Below are 17,971 nucleotides of genomic sequence, written 5' to 3' on the forward strand. Positions count from 1 at the left end.
CAGTCCAGGATATGGTGTATCTTTGTGAATGTTCCATGTGCACTTGAGAAGAATGGAGTACTCTATAAATGTTACTTAGGTCAAGTTGATTGATAGAATTGTTCACGTGTACTATATTCTTGCCCATTTTCTGTCTTCTTTTAAAGAAATATGTATTGGGAGGAGAATATTGAAATCTCCAAGTACAATTGGTATTTGTCTATTTTTCCTTTAAATTTTGCTTGGTTAATTTTGAAGTTCTCTTATTAGGAGTATAAACATTTAGGATTATGTGCTTTTGATTAATTAACTCTGCTGTCTTTTTTTGAATGACATTCTTTATCCCTGGTAATATAGTCTTTGCTCAGAGGTCTACTTTGTTAATATCTAATGTAACCACTTTAACTGTATTTTGACTAGTGGTAGCATGGTATATCTGTTTTGACCTTTTTCTTTCCTTTTTGATCTATTACTTTTAATCTTTTTGTGTCTTTATATTTATTTATTTAAAAAAATTTTTTTAAATGTTTGTTTATTTTTGAGGTGGGGGTAGGGAGAGGGGTAGATAGAGAGGGAGACACAGAATCCAAAGCAGGCTCCAGGCTCCAAGCTGTCAGCACAGAGCGCGATGCGGGGCATGAACTTTTGAACTGTGAGATCATGACCCAAGATGAACTTGGATGCTTAACCAACTGAGCCACCCAGGTTCCTTGATTTGTGTCTTTATATTTAAAGTGCATTTCTTTCTAAATTTTTGTTTGTTTATTTGAGAGAAAGGGAGAAGGAGGGAGGGAGGAAGGGGGAGGGGTAGAGAGAGAGATGTAGACACAGCATCCAAAGCGGGCTCCAGGCCCTGAGCTGTCAGCACAGAGCCTGACGCAGGGCTCGAACCCATGAACCGTGAGATCACGACCTGAACTGAAGTCAGACACTCAACCGACTGAGCCACCCAGGCGACCCTAAAGCACATTTCCTTTAGATGGCATATGGTTGGCTCTTGATTTTTTTTAAAGTTTATTTATTTTGAGAGAGCCAGCAGGGGGCGTGGGAGGCAGAGAGAGAGAGAGAGAGAGAGAGAGAGAGAGAGAGAGAGAGAGGGAGGGAGGGAGGGAGGGAGAGAAGGAGAGAGGGAGAGAAAGAGAGAATATATCCTAAGCGGGCTCTGTGCTGCCAGCACGGAGCTCGACGTGGGGCTCGATCCCACAAACTGTGAGATCATGACCTGAGCCAAAATCAAGAGTTGGATGGAAATCAAGAGTCAAATGAGCCACCCAGGCACCCCTTGATGTTTTTTTTAATCCAGTGTGACAATCTCTGCCTTTTCATTGAGGTGTTTAGAGCATTTATAATTAATTATATAAATTAGGCTTGATTTTATCATCTTGCTCTCTATTTTGAATTTGTCCAATCTTCTTTTGTTTCCCCTTGCCTTTTTTTTCCTGTCTTCTTTTGGATTCGTTGAATATTTTTTATGATTCCAGTTTATCTCCTTTTTTGATTATTAGCTATAACTCTTTATTATTTTAGTGTTTGCTTTAGAGTTTATAGTATATATCTTTATCACAGACTCCTTTCCAATTTATATTTTACCATTTCATGTACAAAGAACCTTACAGTATTTCAATTTATCGTCTTCTGGCCTTTATGATATTATTGCCATACATATTACTTTTACATATAAGGCCAAACATTGTTATTATTTACACAACCAAATAATTTTTTAAAGAGGTTTAGGGGCATCTGGATGGCTCTATCAGTTAAGCGCCTGACACTCGATTTCGGTTCAGGTCATGATCTCATGGTTTTGTGAGTTTGAGCACCACATGGGCTCGTCACTGACTTCGTGGTACCTGCTTGTGATTCTCTCTCTTTTCCTGCCCCTCCCCTGCTTGCACTCTGTCTCTTTCAAAATAAATAAATAAAAAAGAGTTTTAAATAATAAGAAAAATAATTTTTTGATCTATCCATGTAGGTAGCATTTCTGGTAGTCTTTATTTCTTTCTGTATATTCATGCTTCCATCTGATACAATTTTCCTTCTGCCTGAAGAAATTCTAACATTCCTCATAGTGTAGATCTACTGGTGATGAATTATTTCAGCATCTGTATGCCTGAATATATTTTTGTTTCACTTTCATTTTTGAAAGAAGATATTTTTGCAAGGTATAGAATTCAAGGTTGACAATTTTTATCTTTAAGCATTTTAATGATGCTACTCTCCTGTTTTCTTGCTTGCATTATTTCTAGTGAGAAATCTGATGTCATCCTGTCTTTGTTTTTTCTATATGTAATGTGCCTTTTTCCCCCCGTCTGACTGCTTTTATGAGTTTCTTTTTTGCTGGTTTTAGTAGATTGATTATGCTGTTCCTTGGTGTAGTTGTCTTCATGCCTCTGGTGTTTGAAGTTTGTTGAGCTTCTTGGATCTGTGTGGTTTTATAATTTTCATCAAGTTTGGAAACTTTTGACCTTTATTTCTTAAGATATTTTTATGTCTTGCCTCTCCTCTCTTCAGGAATTCCAACAACCCAAATATTAGGCTGATTTAATTTTTCCCACAGTTGATGGATGCACTTCCTTTTTTAAATTCTTTTGTTCTTTTTGCATTTCATTTTGTGTAACTTCTATTGCTATGCCTCCAATTCATTAAGTTTTCATACTGCAGTGTCTAAATCTGTTAGTTCTACCTAGTGTATTTTTCATCTTCAGACATTGTAGTTTTCATTTCTTGAAGTTTAGTAGTAAGGCTATTTTGGCATGAGAATTCATTTTACAGAGAGAGTTCCAGTAGCTTTCCTAAAAGAGTGTTTTCAAACAAGAACCCAAATCAAGGATTTTTTTCAAGGAATTTAAAATATCCAGCAGTTAATTCTTATAGATTAAAATCCTTTCACATGTGTGAAATAGCATCTTTTAATTCTGTTATAATTGTGATTTTTAAAAACACTTTAATTTTGTTTCCTTTGCTATTCCTCATTCACTTACATTTAGTTTGCTATCTATTACTTTTAAGGAGTATAAGTACACCCCTTTCAGAATATCTTTATTCAGTTTAGATTTCTTTATTAATTTGGATTGATATATTATTTGCATTTTTGCTTAATTATATTTGTAAATGGCCAAAACATTGAGCCTTTATAAGTAGTAAGAATTTCAGTACCTTTTCTGTGACTGGTTTAGGAAAAACGAGGCTACAAATTCCTGGAGAATGGGCAATTATCTTTGAAATTATTTCATGTTTTAAGGTTATTCCTTTATTAATCTTTTTTATTGATAATGAGGTTTGCTTTAATTATAAATTTTCTTTCTTGCAGGGAAACTACAACCCTCAAACTTTAGTAAAAACAAAACCCCAGCAGTAATATAAATTGATACAATAGATGAAAAATGTTCAAATTATTCTGCTCTGTCTAATAATGGTTAGTCATTGGAAATGTAACATCCATTGGAGACAATTTATAAGAATTTAAAAATATTTTCTTAGGTAAAAGTGATACAAATAATCCTGGACCTGAAATTAGTAAGATTCGAACACCAGAGAAAAAGCCTATGGAATCCAAACAGGTATGCTGCTTACATGTAGTGAATGCATTATCCTAATGGGTTTTAGTCTGATTGATCACCTTGGAATGTTGATGTTTTAAAGAAAATTTTCTCTTTTTATGTATATCTTTTATGCTTATTGTTTCATGGGGACCTGTTGGGTCGTGTTATCCCCTTCACCTTTTCTTTGGCTATTGTTTGCTTTATCCATATACTTTTCTCAAATTGTTGGTCAGTGATAGACTTGAATTTAGAATCTTTGTATGATGAAGTAGTAAGTGAGACACATTTATAGACGTGTCATTGAAAATCATCTCAGAATGGAAAGAACTGTTCTCGTGAATAGGGAAGACTTAACTTCCTTATGTCGCTCACCTTGTTCTCTCATCACATCTACTGTATAAGTCCTTAACTTTTTTTTAAGATCGAAGTGTAGTTGACACACAATGTTACATTAATTTCAGGTATACAACATAGTGATTCAATGAGTCTGTCTGTTCTATGCTTATCACAGTGCGGTTACTATCTTCCACCATACAAGGCTATTACAATACCATTGACTGTATTCTCTGTGCTGTGCCTTTTATCCCCATGATTTATTCATTTCGTAACTAATGCTGAACTCTTAACTCACCCATTCATCTCCTTTATTTGCTTCTGTGGTTGTGGACCAGTTAGGGAAAATCAAATCATTGGTTGAATTAGTGCCAGTGGAAATTAATATTTTCTAATCTCAGGGAACCCAGGGGGCTCCTCTGCCTTTTGTTACATGTACGTAGCTCCCTTTGCCCGATTTCTCAGCAGCTCTTCTCGTGCCTGATACCTTCCACCTACAGTTATCCTTATGATCAGGAGATGACCTTGCTTTAGAGTTGCCACATCAGGATTTCACCCTGTTAACTTAAGACCTTAGACTTACCCCTTTCTCCTTTAACAACCCTGTTTTCTTATTACCACATAAGAGTCTGGTAGAAGAGAAGGAGTTTCCTTTGAGACTACTTTCTCCTCTTCTGGTCACCTCATAGGCCTAGTCCGTTCTCTTCAGTCATCTTTAAATTGTTTAAATTCTTTCCAGCCGCTAGTTCTTCCTTCTCAGCCAGTAAATAAATTGACCAATCGACCGTTTTTTTTAAAAGACACTTTCTTTTTAACCCTCATCTCCTTTATAGTTTCCCCAAGTTCACCTTTCCACCTCATCTCTTATTTGGCCCTGAACCAATGCAGCCTCGTATTCGACTTTGACATTCACTGAAAACCGTTGCACTTCAAGTGAGCAGATTGTACGAACACACTTCAGTTGTAGTCTGACTTGTCTTTTCTCTGGTATTTGGCTCTATTTTCTACTTCATTTTTCTTGACCATCTTGTTCTTCTGGTTTCTTTGCCCCACATTTCTACTTTTCACAACCCTGTCTAACGTGACCTGCCTCTTTTATGAGTTCGTGTCCCCCCCTTTCCATCTGTCCCTCGTCCTAATGTTGGGGTTTCCCAGGGTTCTGTCACTGTCCTACTCCTCTCAGCATTCTATGATTTCTTAGTACAAACTAGGTCAGTTCCATCGTTTTAAATCTCTGCTGCATGATAATGACTTCCAAATCTGTATTCCCAACCTCAGCTTGCTTTAAGCAACCGTTCTCTGTACTCAGTGACTTATGTTCCATAAGCAGCTCTGACTCACGGTTTCTACAACTGAAAGGACTTACTACCAACTGGAGGAGTGCAAATGAGGCCGCCAGTGGAACTTCCTGATTGAGTCTGGAGGGAGCTGCAGTGCAAATAGGAGTTCTGTGTGTTTGGAAAGGGGTGCGAGAGGGAACAAATGGCACGCTACGATGCCGTGGCAGCCCGTGCAGTCACAGGCAGCACAGGACAAAACGTCCGCAAGAGCCTTGGGTGCTATGGGAGCAACCGAAGCTGAGATACTGAAGCATCTCTCGAGTTGTTTTTAAATTTCTCTTTTGTTCTTTCCCTGTCCAGGAACTAGGCAACCTAATAGACACGTTTCATTTCTTTCCACTCTGATGCTTTGTCCTGGGGCCTCGCAGAAAACCATTTCCTGGCTGTCCTTGATTCAGTGCCTCAGTATGAAGAGGAGAGTGACGTGGGATGATCTCATTCTGATAATAGTATTCTCCGGCTCCCTCTATCCTGCTTAGCCCACTGTAGTGTCAAAGAGTAGCACTGTATTGATTAGGCTCCTATGACTGGCCTAGCTTCCTGTCCATGTCAAAGTCAGAAGTGAAGGAGGCAGCTTATCCACAAACAACCTTGACATCTAATCACGGCCTCCCTCATGCGATCTGTGTGTGAATATCAACAGTGTCTTATGGAAAAAAGTATATCCCAGCTGAATGTGACATCAGTCTCAGAAAGATGAAGATTCGTGGGGGACCATGTTTGTTTATAAAGAGCCTTTATCAGGTTCTGAAACTTTTATTTTGCAGATAAAGTCGAATGATTTAGACAGTTAATGACAACTCTTTATTGAAGACCGCCCATATTTGTAATGCCGTTTTGGGTAACAGGTTCTGGGACATTTGAAGAGCAGGCCTTGTAGCTGCTGGGAGACTGGGATGGAGGTGTCATTCTTCTCATTCATTTTATAGATGATTTATAAACGCCCAGTAATCTTAGGGACATTACTGGCCAAATTCAAGTGGCAATCCACTTAAACTGGTGATTAGAGGTGAAAAGGCACTCGAGGCCCGATTGGTACATTGCAAACAAACATTGTTGCAACAGCTTGGTCGCCAGGAGTCCCACGGCTTCAATTCAGGAACAGGCTGTTTGTTCTGGGTTCTCAAGAGTGGTCGGTTCTGTGTTTAGCTTCAGAGCCTTTGGTGAGGCGAGTACTTTGCAGTACTCCGTGACTATTTCCACATTGAAACTTAACAGGAGATTGATGTACCGAAGCAGCTTATTGAGTGTTTTGACAGAGAGGGGAAAGAAAAATAGCTTCTTTCCACGTTGTATTTCATTTTTCACATTGTCACCTTTTGTGATCAAACATAGGTTGCAGAAGGGTGACAGCACTCCATAGCTTACAAACCTTCGGTAGCTTACCACAGTTTACAGGATTAAAAATGTTTATACTCAGTATTGAATCATTCTGGGTCTTGTATAATTGGGCTCTCGCAGTGTTATCTGATGTCAAGAAGGGGAAAACTAACATATAAACAAGTGATGTTGTAGCTGTATGTACACAGAACTTCTCCTGCTCCTCAAATCTGCCTTACTCTTTCTCCTCTCCCTGCCTGTCCCTCCTTGTTAGGCTGTTACGTTTACTTAGAATGTCCTTCCCTCACTGGAAAATTCCAGATCTTTGTGCCAGACTCAATTCAAATGTCCTAGCCTCTGTGAAGCCACCTTTAATTTTGTCAGGCACTAGGACCTTCTATCACATCCTTTTACAGCACCTAATTTTATGTTTCCTTGTTTGTGTCTTCTGCTGGACTCGAAGCCTCCTCTAAGCAGACCTTTTATGCAAAAGGTCAGAGGTCAGATGGTAAATCTTCAGGCTTAATGGGCCATATGGTTTGTGTTGGAGTCTCTCAACTCTGCCACTGTGGTCAGAAATGGTCAGAAAGCAGCCGTAGACAATACGTAAACGAATGAGGGTGGCTGTGTTCCAGTAAAACTATTTGTCAAAGTTTGGTGGGCTGGAAATGGCCTGGGAACCGTAGTTTGCCAGCCCTTGGCTGTAAGCTCTTGAGGGTACAGACTCAGTCTTCTTACTGTCCTTTAATCTCCGGCACTACCCTTGGTAGGTTCTCAGTAAATGTTTGTTGAGAGAAGAAATATCAATACCTAATGGCAAAAATTGACAATGAAACTGGTTATACAAAGGTGATACAGTATGTATTTGTCCACTTCAAAGTTGTTTAAATTGAGACAAGTATTTTTAAATTAATATAGATATGTTTGAAGAAAGAGATGTATAAAAACAATAAAATTGGTAGGAAAGGACACATTATAATGATTTATATCAGAAGGAAATAAATGGTTATCTTTCTGAGGAAGAAAGTGTGAAATTAAAAATCATGCTTTTAAAGGAATTAAAGTGGATGTGTTAATAAAATGGCAATATGTCTTCTTATGACTCAAATATACTACGGGTTTTTCTGTTTCATCTTTCCTGGTCTAAAAAATGTTTATTCCCTCATTTGATTGTCAGAAAGTGATTGGGCACGTAGCATTGGCTATTACTGATAAGAATGTCTCATATCCTTCAGATGTGCTAGGGGTGGGAAAAGGTGGAGAGCCACAGGACCCAGATCGTCCGCAGTTAAGAAAGACTTCTTATTTTTTTCTAGATTGATTTGGAATCAAATCCACAGAACAGAAGTCCTGAGTCGCGTCCTGGTGTTGTTTATCCCAATACCAAATTTCATCGCAAAGATAATCTCAACCCGAGACATATAAATCTTCCTCTCCCTGCTCCCCACGCACAGTATGCAATCCCCAATCGTCATTTTCATCCCCTTCCCCAGCTACCAAGACCACCATTTCCAATTCCGCAGCAGCACGCCTTGTTAAATCAGCAGCAGAATAATTTGCCTGAACAACCAAATCAGTTGCCGCCCCAACCGAATCAGGTAGTCCCGCCCCAGAATCCGTTGAATCAGCTGACTCAGCAGCCACCTCCTCAACTTTCCCCTGCCTATCAGGCAGGGCCCAACAGCGCTTTCTTTAATAGTGCGGTCTCTCACCGGCCCCAGTCCCCTCCTGCAGAGGCTGTGATTCCTGAGCAGCAGCCCCCTCCCATGCTGCAGGAAGGCCACAGCCCTCTTCGGGCCATCGCACAGCCCGGCCCCCTCCTTCCTTCCCATCTGAATAACTTCACTGATGAGACTCCCCCGGGATTGCCAATCGGGGAGGCTTTAGGTAAGTTCTCCTGTCACTGCTGGGTGTGACAAATTCAGAGATTATTTCCTTAAATCGACATGTACTGTGCAGTGTTCTTTTGGGTCAGGATCGATTCATTTCTTCAAGTGATGGCAGCAGACGTCAGTCACTTAGTGTAAGTCAGAATCTTGTTCCAAATGCTCTGTAATGTTAAGCGTCCCGTTGGTGCCACTTGACATGATGACGTAGGAACAGTCATCAGCACCGTTACCGTAACTTTAGTTACTGGCAAATTTAGAAGACATTTGCCTTCTCCAAAACCCAAAGCGTAGGCATTTCTTTGTTTTGGGGAAGAAAATCTGGTTGCAGAGACTCTTGGAAGAGTTAACTTGAAACCCCAGATGCGTGAAAACTGAATCTTTCCCCAAATATCTTGCAGATCGTATGCATGGGAGTGTAGCTCTGGAAACACTGAGGCAGCAGCAGGTGCGGCTCCAGCAGTGGAATGAGCATCACGCCTATCTCAGTCAGGGCAGTATTCCGTACCCTCACCACCATCCTCATCCTCACCTCCAGCATCTTCCTCAGCCGCCAGTGAGAGCGGACTGGAAGCTCCCCAGCAGCGCGGAGGACGAAGCAGAAACCGCAGACTCCAGGTATTGCTGCGGAATACGAACAGCCTCGCACCGGGACCGCTCCCCTTCCCCCACGCAGCCTTCTCTCTTGGATACCGCCCTTTTAGCCTCAAGTTGCGGTATTGTCCCAAAGAAATTGGATGCTGGCCTTCTAGGCATGTGCTACACGGTGCTAGGATTGACTCTACAATCTAGAGAATCCATTTAGAAGTAACTTTAGAAGATGCTAGAGACAATCCATTTAGAAGTGCACATCTGGGTGGGGACTGTGTTGGGGATTGAAAATTAATGTGGCCCCATGCTTTGTGGCTCTCCTGAAAAAGAAATGTATCATCACTGTGAGCACCTTTTCGTACTCAGTAGTAATGCAAGAAATGAACGGATACAGAAGTAAATTAGGTGGAAAGTTAAAGTTTATAAATTTATCATCAGTTTATTTTCCTAGCCGCACAGAATTCTATCTGCTTTGAACTACGGACCTTGATGCAGGTTCAGTCCTCCTTCTAAACTTGTTTTTATGGCCAGTGTCATGTGGATGCAACGAAGCATTTCCTAATCCCTCTGAATAAAAGGTCCACCATTATGGTGACCTTTTTAAAAAAAAAAAAAAAATTTTTTTTTTTTAATGTTTATCTACTTTTTGAGAGAGAGATTGACAGAGTGTGAGCAGGGGAGGGGCAGAGAGAGAGAGGAAGACACAGAATCTGAAGCAGGCTCCAGGCTCCAGGCTCCGAGCTGTCAGCACGGAGCTTGATGCGGGGCTCGAACCCATGAACCCTGAGATCACGACCTGAGCTGAAGTCGGACACTTAACCGACTGAGCCACCAGGCCCCCCTGGGGGGGGGGGGTGACCTTTTATAACTGCCAGTTATCGAAGACACGTAGAGACAGGACAGTTGGTTTTAATGCCAAGGGAAAAGAAAGAAATCAGATACTTGGGGCATATTTAGTGTCTTCGATTCCACATCTGTTGAGTGTTAATGCTCACCTTTGAGATTAATTACCGTGAGTTCTAATGAAGTATTTTCACTTTTGTCTGTAAAAATTAACCCATGTAGTTGACTAAGCTCTCCTCGATGTGATGGAGCTTTTCCTTTGTTTTCTTGTCCTCGTATTTCATCGTCTTTATGTAGGTTTCAAGACTTAATCAGAGAACTGTCTAATCGTGATCAAAGTGAAACACGGGAACTGGCTGAAATGCCACCACCTCAATCAAGACTTTTGCAATATAGACAAGTTCAGAGCAGGAGCCCGCCAGCAGCCCCGCCTCCCCCGTCCAGCACGGACCACAGTGGCCACTTTTCTAACTTTAATGACAGTAGCAGAGACATCGAAGTAGCCAACAACCCAGCATTTCCGCAGCGCCTGCCGCCCCAGCTCTTCAGCTCACCATTCTCATTGCCATCCGAACACCTTGCCCCTCCTCCCTTGAAATACCTGGCGCCTGACGGAGCGTGGACTTTTGCTAACTTACAACAGAGTCACCTAATGGGGCCGGGTTTTCCCTACGGCCTACCTCCCTTGCCTCACAGACCACCGCAGAACCCTTTTGTACAAATACAGAATCATCAACACGCTATTGGTCAAGAGCCATTTCACCCACTGTCATCTCGAACAGTATCTTCTTCTTCGCTCCCTAGCTTAGAAGAGGTAAATGTCTTTCTTTTCCTTTTTTTGCTTTTGGGATTAAATTTTTGTGGAAAATGCTAGTATTTATTGATTTGATGAGAGCGGTGGACAGATCTTCGTGAATTTAGTAGTCATTAAAGATAATCTTTTCCTGGAATGTATTTTTAATTTCCCCTCTTATGTGCTATTTCAGGCTTTGTAGAATGTCCGTTATTGTTGAAACATGCCCTTAGAGTCTGTTACTGCTGTTTCGGAACATTTCACACTTGACTGACCTGAGGAGGCCTTTCCTTCAAGCAGCTTTGTTCTGTCTAATCTGGGGAAATGGTTTCCAGTGATTCATCTTTTCACTTACGTTACGTGTGTCAGTTATGAATTTGTTAATTAAGCTTTCCATAGATGATGGCTTTTGCAGCCAGCGGTGAATTCCTAGCGCTGTGCTGTATCTTGTCACCCTTCCTGGTGCTTTCGTGGGTGGGGGCGGTTGACCCGTGGCAGTGCTCGTTCCCGGGTGTCACTGGGCTGTGCGTGTAGTACAGGATTGACTCTGCAGTGCTGAACATTTTATGGCAAACTGGGTTTTTGTCTTAAGATACTTGGTATCTCCAAAAAGAATCTCTGCGGACCTTCACTGATACGAAAATCTTAGTAATTCCGGGTTATGAAACTTACAAAATGGTACCATTGGTGTAGACTATAAAAACGTTGTCTAGCTGTTCTCTTTAAGCTTGTGGGGATTAAATGTAAGAATTTATAAAGCTGGTTGTGGTCATTATCAATCACAGATGTCTTTTTATTAAAACAGGATAAACATTTCCTATTTTAATATCTGAAAACATTTTTTTGACAATAGCTTCATTTTGGCAGTTCCTCAGTGATTTTCTTTTAATTTTTTTTAATGTTTATTTTTGAGAGAGAGACAGAGACAGAGACAGAGCAGGAGCAGGGGAGGGGCAGAGAGAGAGGGAGACACAGAATCCGAAGCAGGCTCCAGGCTCCGAGCTGTCAGCACAGAGCCTGACGCGGGGCTCAAACTCAGGAACCGCGAGATCATGACCTGAGCCGAAGTCGGACGCTCAACCAACTGAGCCACCCAGACGCCCCATCCTTGGTGACTTCTAAGGGCTTTGAAATTAACTCAATTAACTCAGATGTTTTGCCAATTTTCTGCTGTATATGCTGATTATACAGTCCAGTTTCATAGGCATGGTTCTATATCTTATTTGTAGAGTTTTGGACGTCATTTGTTCAGATCGTTCCAGCATACATTGATTGGCTTGTCTCATATAATTATTGTGATGAAAACAACTTAATTGCTATCTCAGGTTCCTAATATAAATTATAAGCATAAGATGAATTGGTATCTGTATATATGTATTGTGAGGATCTAGAAATTTGGAACCATACCTTTAAAGAATTGACACATATCTGACATTATTTCAAAATGTAATGGAAAGGCTTAACAACTGTGCAGTAATGTCATTTTCAGTTACGTGATGTTTTATGTACTTACGTATGTATTTCTCTCTTTTTTTTAAAGTTTATTTTGGAAGAGAGAGAGAGTGGAGAAGGGTCAGAAAGAGAGGGAGGGAGAGAATCCCAAGCAGGCTCCGTGCTGTCAGCACAGAGCTGGATGTGGGGCTCAAACTCAACGAACCCTGAGATATGACCTGAGCTGAAGTCGGATGCTTAACCGACTGAGCCACCCAGGCACCCCTGTATTTATTTCTGATAAAATTCATATAACAAAAAATTCTCTTTTAATCATTTTAAACTGCAATTTAGTAGATTCTAACATATGTACTATATCATGTAGCCACCCCCACTCTCCAGTTCCAGCACATTGTTGTCACCCTAAGAGACCCCCCTATAACCATTAAGTAGTTGCTCCCTACTCCCCTCATGCCTCCAGTCTCTAGTAACTACTAATCTACTTTCTGCCTCCGTGGAGACATTTCATATAAATGGAATCATACTGAATGTGGCCTGGCTTCTTTCTGTTAGTGTAATGTTTTCGAAGTGCATGCACTTTGTAGCATGTGTCAGTATTTCATTCCTTTTTATGGCTGAGTAATATTCCATCGTATGGCTATGCCACAATTTGTTGATTTCTTCCTCAACTGGTGGACATTTGGGTTGTGTTCTTTTATTTTGCTATTGTGAATAATTCTGCCAAACAAGTTTTCGCGTGAAAGCATATTTTTTGTTCTCTTGGCTAGTTATGTACCTGGCATTCCTGGGTCATTCTAGTAACTCTAGGTTTGACTTTTTGAGGAGCTGCTAAACTGTTTATCCCAGTGCCTTGTACTATTTTACATTCCCAGTACTGTTGTATGAGGGTTCCAATATCTCCTTTGTTAAAAAAAATATAAATAGCCTTTTAGTGGGTATATAGTGGCATCTCTTTGTAGTTTTGCCATGCATTTCTCTAATGACTAACGATGTTGAGCATCGCTTCATGTGGTTATTGGCCATTTGTGTATCTTCTTTGGAGAAATGTCCATTCAGATCCTTTGCCTAGTTTGAAACATGGTTGGTTACCTTTTTGTTGTGGAGCTGTAAGAGTTTTTAAATATATTCTGGGGGTCCTTGGGTGGCTCAGTCAGTTAAGCGTCCAGCTCTTCATTTCAGCTCAGGTCATGATCTCACAGTTCATGGGATTGAGCCCTGGGTCAGGCTCTACTCTGACAGGGTAGGGCCTGCTTGGGATTCTCTCCCTCCCTCTCTCTGCCCCTCCCCCACTTGTGCCCTCTCTGTCTCTCTCTCTCTCTCTCTCTCAAAATAAATAAACTTTAAAAAAGTGTTTACATATATTCTGGGTACTAGATTCCTTTCACATATATGATTTGCCATATTTTCTCCTTCTGTGTCTTTTTACTTTAATAGTATCTTTGATGCATGAAATTGGAATTTCAATTTAATTTGGAAAAAGTCCGATTTTTCTGTTCTTTGTTGTTGTTGTTCCTGTTACTGTGCTTTTGATGTCCTAAGAAACTGTTGTCTAATCCAAAGTCATGGAGATTTATATCTACTTATCCTAGTTTAAGAGCTTTAATTTTTACATTGAGTTCTTTGATCCATTTTGAGTTAATTTTTATGTATTACATCCAGCGATGTCAAATTCATTATTTTGCATGTGGTTATCCAGTTTTCTCAGTACCATTTGTTGAAAAGACTTCTTTCTCCATTGAATGGTCTTGGCAACCTTGTCAAAAATCGATTGACCATAGATGTATGGGATTACTTGTAGGCTTTCAATTCTATTCATTACGGTCTATGTCTCTACCACACTGTCTTGTATACAGTGTATCTTTGTAGTGAGTTTTGTTCTTTGTTTTTCTTTTTCAAGATTGTTTTGCCTCCTCTAGGTCTCTGAATTTCCATATGAAATTTAGGATCAGTTTGTCAATTTCTGCCAAAAAAAAAAAAAATGTCAGCTGGGATTTTAAAAGGGATTGCTTTAAATCAGATTAATTTGGGTATTGTTAAGTATTGTTATCTTAACAGTATTAAGCCCTCTGGCCCTGAACATGGGATATCTTTCTTTTTGTGTAGGTCCTTTGAAATTTTTCTTCAACAGCATTTTGTAGTTTTCCAGGTATAAATCTCACACTTCTTTTGTTGAATTTGTCCTGAAGGTATTTTATTCTTTTTCCTGCTGTTGTAAATGGAATTGTTTTCTTAATTCATTTTTGGATTGTTTATTAATAGTGTGTAGAAATACAGTTAGTAATATAGTGATTATATATCTGCAAGTTTACTGAACTCTTAATTGGCTCTAATAGATTTTTTGTGGATACCTTGCGGTTTTTTATATAGAAGAAAATGCCATCTACAAATATATTTTTGTTCCTCCTTTCCAATCTGGATGCCTTTTAAAATCTCTCTGTGTGTGTGTGTGTGTGTGTGTGTGTGTGTGTGTGTGTGTGTGTGTGTGTATTTTTTGAGAGAGAGGGTGGGGGTGGGGGGAGAGAAGGAGGGAAGAAGCTGGGGAGAGGCGGCAGGGGAGGGGGTGGGGGGGGGGTGGGTAGAAATCCCAAGCAGGCTCTGCACTGTCAGTGCAGAGCCCAGTGTTGGGCTTGAACTCACAAACTGCAAGAGTCGCTCAACCGACAGAGCCAGCCACCCGGGTGCCCCTGGATACCTTTTATTTCTTTTTCTTGCCTAATTGCCCTGGCCAGAACCCCTAGTATGATGTTTAAGGTGAATATTTGGCAAATTAGAGAAAAGCAAGTGTATCTAGGGTGAGTTTTTAAAATTTCCTTGTTTTTGATTTCTAATTCCATTCTACTGTGGTTAGACAATATACTTTGTATAATTTTAATCTGTTAAAATTTACTGAGATTTGTTTTGCCGCCTAACATTGGTCTTTTCTGGAAAATGTTTCAAGTGCACTGGAGAAGAATGAATACTTTGTTCTTGTTGGGTGGAGTGTTAGGTCTGTTTGGTTTATATGTTGTTCAAATTTTTGGTTTCCTTTAGATCTCTGTCTAGGTTTTATATCCCTTAGTGAAGGTAGGGTATTTGAATGAAATCTCTCAACTATTAATGTTGAATCTTCTGACTCTTCAGTTTATGCTTCATGCACTTTGCTGTTAGGTTTATGTATATTTATAATTGTTATATCTTCTTGACAGATTGACCTTTTCACCATTATATAACGTTCTTTTTCTCTCATAACAGTTGTTGTCTTCAAGTATTTTTTGTCTTTTCCCTGATCTTTGTGCAGCCACCACAGCTCTCTCTTCACTACGGTTTGCATGGAATCTCTTTTCTCATCCTTTTGCTTTTTTATTTTGTTGTCATTTGTTTAGTGACTTTTCTGATCAGCTAAAAAATAATTTTAAACTAATTGTAAAATGCTGAATTAATTTTTTAAAGTCTGTGGTTGTGATGTGTCACCTCTGAAGTCTTTATGTTGTTAGCTTAATGGTCAGCTAATCATTGCATGGAGATTTCCTTAAACGCCTGGGACTAAAACCACGGCCCAGTTTTTTCAGAGGCTCAGTTTTTGTGCTTTTGGGCACCCCTTCCGTGCTCAGCCAGGCCGTTGACATCTCTGCCTTAGCCCTCACTTCCTGCTGCCGCACAACTTCCGGATCAGCCCGCAGTGGCTCCTCAAAGCCCTTATTTCGCAAAGCATCTCATTTCTCAGCCTTGCCTCCAAAGCTTTTGGTTAGTCTGCTGTTTGGTTCAGGTAGCAGTGACTAAAAAACATTTGCCTTCGAATGTTTTTGATACGGCCTTATTATTACTGGTTAAGTTCTGAATTAGACAAGATAAGGCAGGTGTTTTTGTTTGTTTGTTTTTGAGCCACTGTTCCTGGGACTACCAGACAGGTCACAACAAATAATTACAGTTCTTTGAGAACGGGGCCTGTTCTGCTCCCTCTGGTGCCGGTGCTGGTGCTGGAAATGCAGGATCCTGTCTTCACTGAGCCACCGAGCCTGAGAGAGGAGGGTGTTGGGACTAGATAGAGTAAGTTAAAATACTGCAGAGCTCACTATCCTTGCTGAATTTTCCCTCTTTTTCTTGATGAAATGCTCCCCTGGTTGCTGTAGGCGTTAGTCTCCTGAATTTCAAGAAACTTGATGGTGACAGTTTTTGGCAGTATTTTCATTGCGTTTATGGAGCGATGGACTCCACTGTCTTTACTGATACCTCTTGTGATGTTTTTGATTTAAGCTGCCACATGAGTTCATAACATGTGGACAGACCAGTGTGCCGAAGGTTTTACCAGCATCTGTGAAGAGTTATACTTTACTAAATAGTTCCAAATAGTGATTCATGTCCTTTAAATATCCCTAGGTCTTGGAATTTAAATTCTTTGCACCTTCAAGCTCTTAATGTTTGACAGTACTTACTGTTAAGCTGTGTGTAAGTGCCCTCGATTGTCAGTGGGTCCTTAGAATGAAATTACTCTTGCAGAAACTTTTAGTCACCTTTATCTCGATGCACGAGATTCACTAATGATGACTGTCTTGCGACACGGAAAAAATACCTCGACAAGGAAAATCTTGTTTTTACCGCATTGCAGATTTGACATTTTCAGTGCATTGGGATAATAGTGTTTGTGCATTATGTGGTACAAAATGATTTTTATATGAATCATCTCATAGAATGAATAGTTCGTGTTTGCCATTTCTTTCCAGCCTTTTAAAATAGTTTCTTTAACATTAACAATACAGAAAAATGTCTTGTTTCCTTCCATACTATGAATTCTTTTATTGTGAGAAACCTTGGTAGATTAATCTTACGTGAGGTGAAAACATCTAGGTGTTAGCTTAACAGTTAACGTGAACAGAGATGGTTTTTCATATTGTTTCATTAGTATTTTCTTTTTTTATAATTTTGGTTTCCTTTTGACAAATGAAGTACACCGTCAGAATGGAAAATGTAGCAGTTAGAGAAATTATTTCTAATTTCACGATACCAAGATAGCTACTGCAACACTTGGCTCTTCATAGCGTTCATAGAGATGAACATGTGGTTTTATAGCATTCTTAAATAGGAACATTTGGTTGATTACTTGTTGGGAAAACTTGAAACTGTTCCCCCCCCAGCCCCCCCCCCCCCCCGCCCCAAATTGCTGTGCTCAGTTATATCACCCCATCAAACCTTTCTTTCCACCAGTCATGGCGCCTAAATGGGATCTTGATCCTATTCTGTAACATTTTTTGCTACTTAACATGTTCAGAGTATTCTCATTTAGCTGTTCAAGGCGTAAGTCCATGGGTTTTCCTTACATGGGTTTTCCTTACCCTACCATAAATGTAGCAGAAGCCCTGGCCCTCAGCTGCTGGGATGAGGCCGGGGCACTGTGGTCTGGCCGTGGTGCCAGCACCCTCCTTCCTCTTCTAGTTCTTTTTGATGACGGGGCAAGGAGGGGAGCTGATGGCACAGGTGCCATCCTTGCCCTGGGCCACATTATGGACCGTTCCTGATTGAAAATAGATCAACCAGTTGCTCCAATTGGATTTTAAATTTCAGGGTAAGCTTGGGATTATGATGTAATCTTTCTCTAAATATTTAGCCAGTTGTCTTCATACTCACTAAATTATTGCATTATCACCATACAGAATAGTAGCTTTCTTACGAAAATGCTAAATTCTTTACAGCAGCACTGTCTCATACTTGCATTCCAACGACTGCTGCGGGAGTGGGGAGCGAGGAAGCGTGAAGAGAAACAGTAGAAGTTAATTCTTGGCCTCAGAGCTTCCGAGGGCTCAGTTTCTGGTAATTTTGGCATGATTCGCAATTTTTCACGGGTAATTTTTTCTGTATGAGATTTTCCACTTTGTATGACAACTTTATAATTTAACTTCTGAGTGAGATGCTGTTCTT

At 40.3% G+C, this 17,971-nt stretch overlaps 1 protein-coding gene across 7 annotated transcripts in view; it reads left to right on the plus strand.

Moving 5' to 3' along the window:
• Positions 1-17,971, plus strand: part of HELZ (helicase with zinc finger) — a 155,842-nt gene that overhangs the window by 116,453 nt on the left and 21,418 nt on the right. For all 7 annotated transcript variants that reach the window (XM_027047953.2, XM_027047957.2, XM_027047955.2 and 4 more), the window contains 4 exons: positions 3,460-3,539; positions 7,831-8,401; positions 8,802-9,018; positions 10,132-10,648. In XM_027047953.2, coding sequence (XP_026903754.1) covers positions 3,460-3,539; positions 7,831-8,401; positions 8,802-9,018; positions 10,132-10,648 — 1,385 coding nt within the window. The remainder of the gene's footprint in view (positions 1-3,459; positions 3,540-7,830; positions 8,402-8,801; positions 9,019-10,131; positions 10,649-17,971) is intronic.

Source organism: Acinonyx jubatus, chromosome E1 (assembly GCF_027475565.1).
Source record: "Acinonyx jubatus isolate Ajub_Pintada_27869175 chromosome E1, VMU_Ajub_asm_v1.0, whole genome shotgun sequence".
Lineage (NCBI taxonomy): Eukaryota > Metazoa > Chordata > Mammalia > Carnivora > Felidae > Acinonyx > Acinonyx jubatus.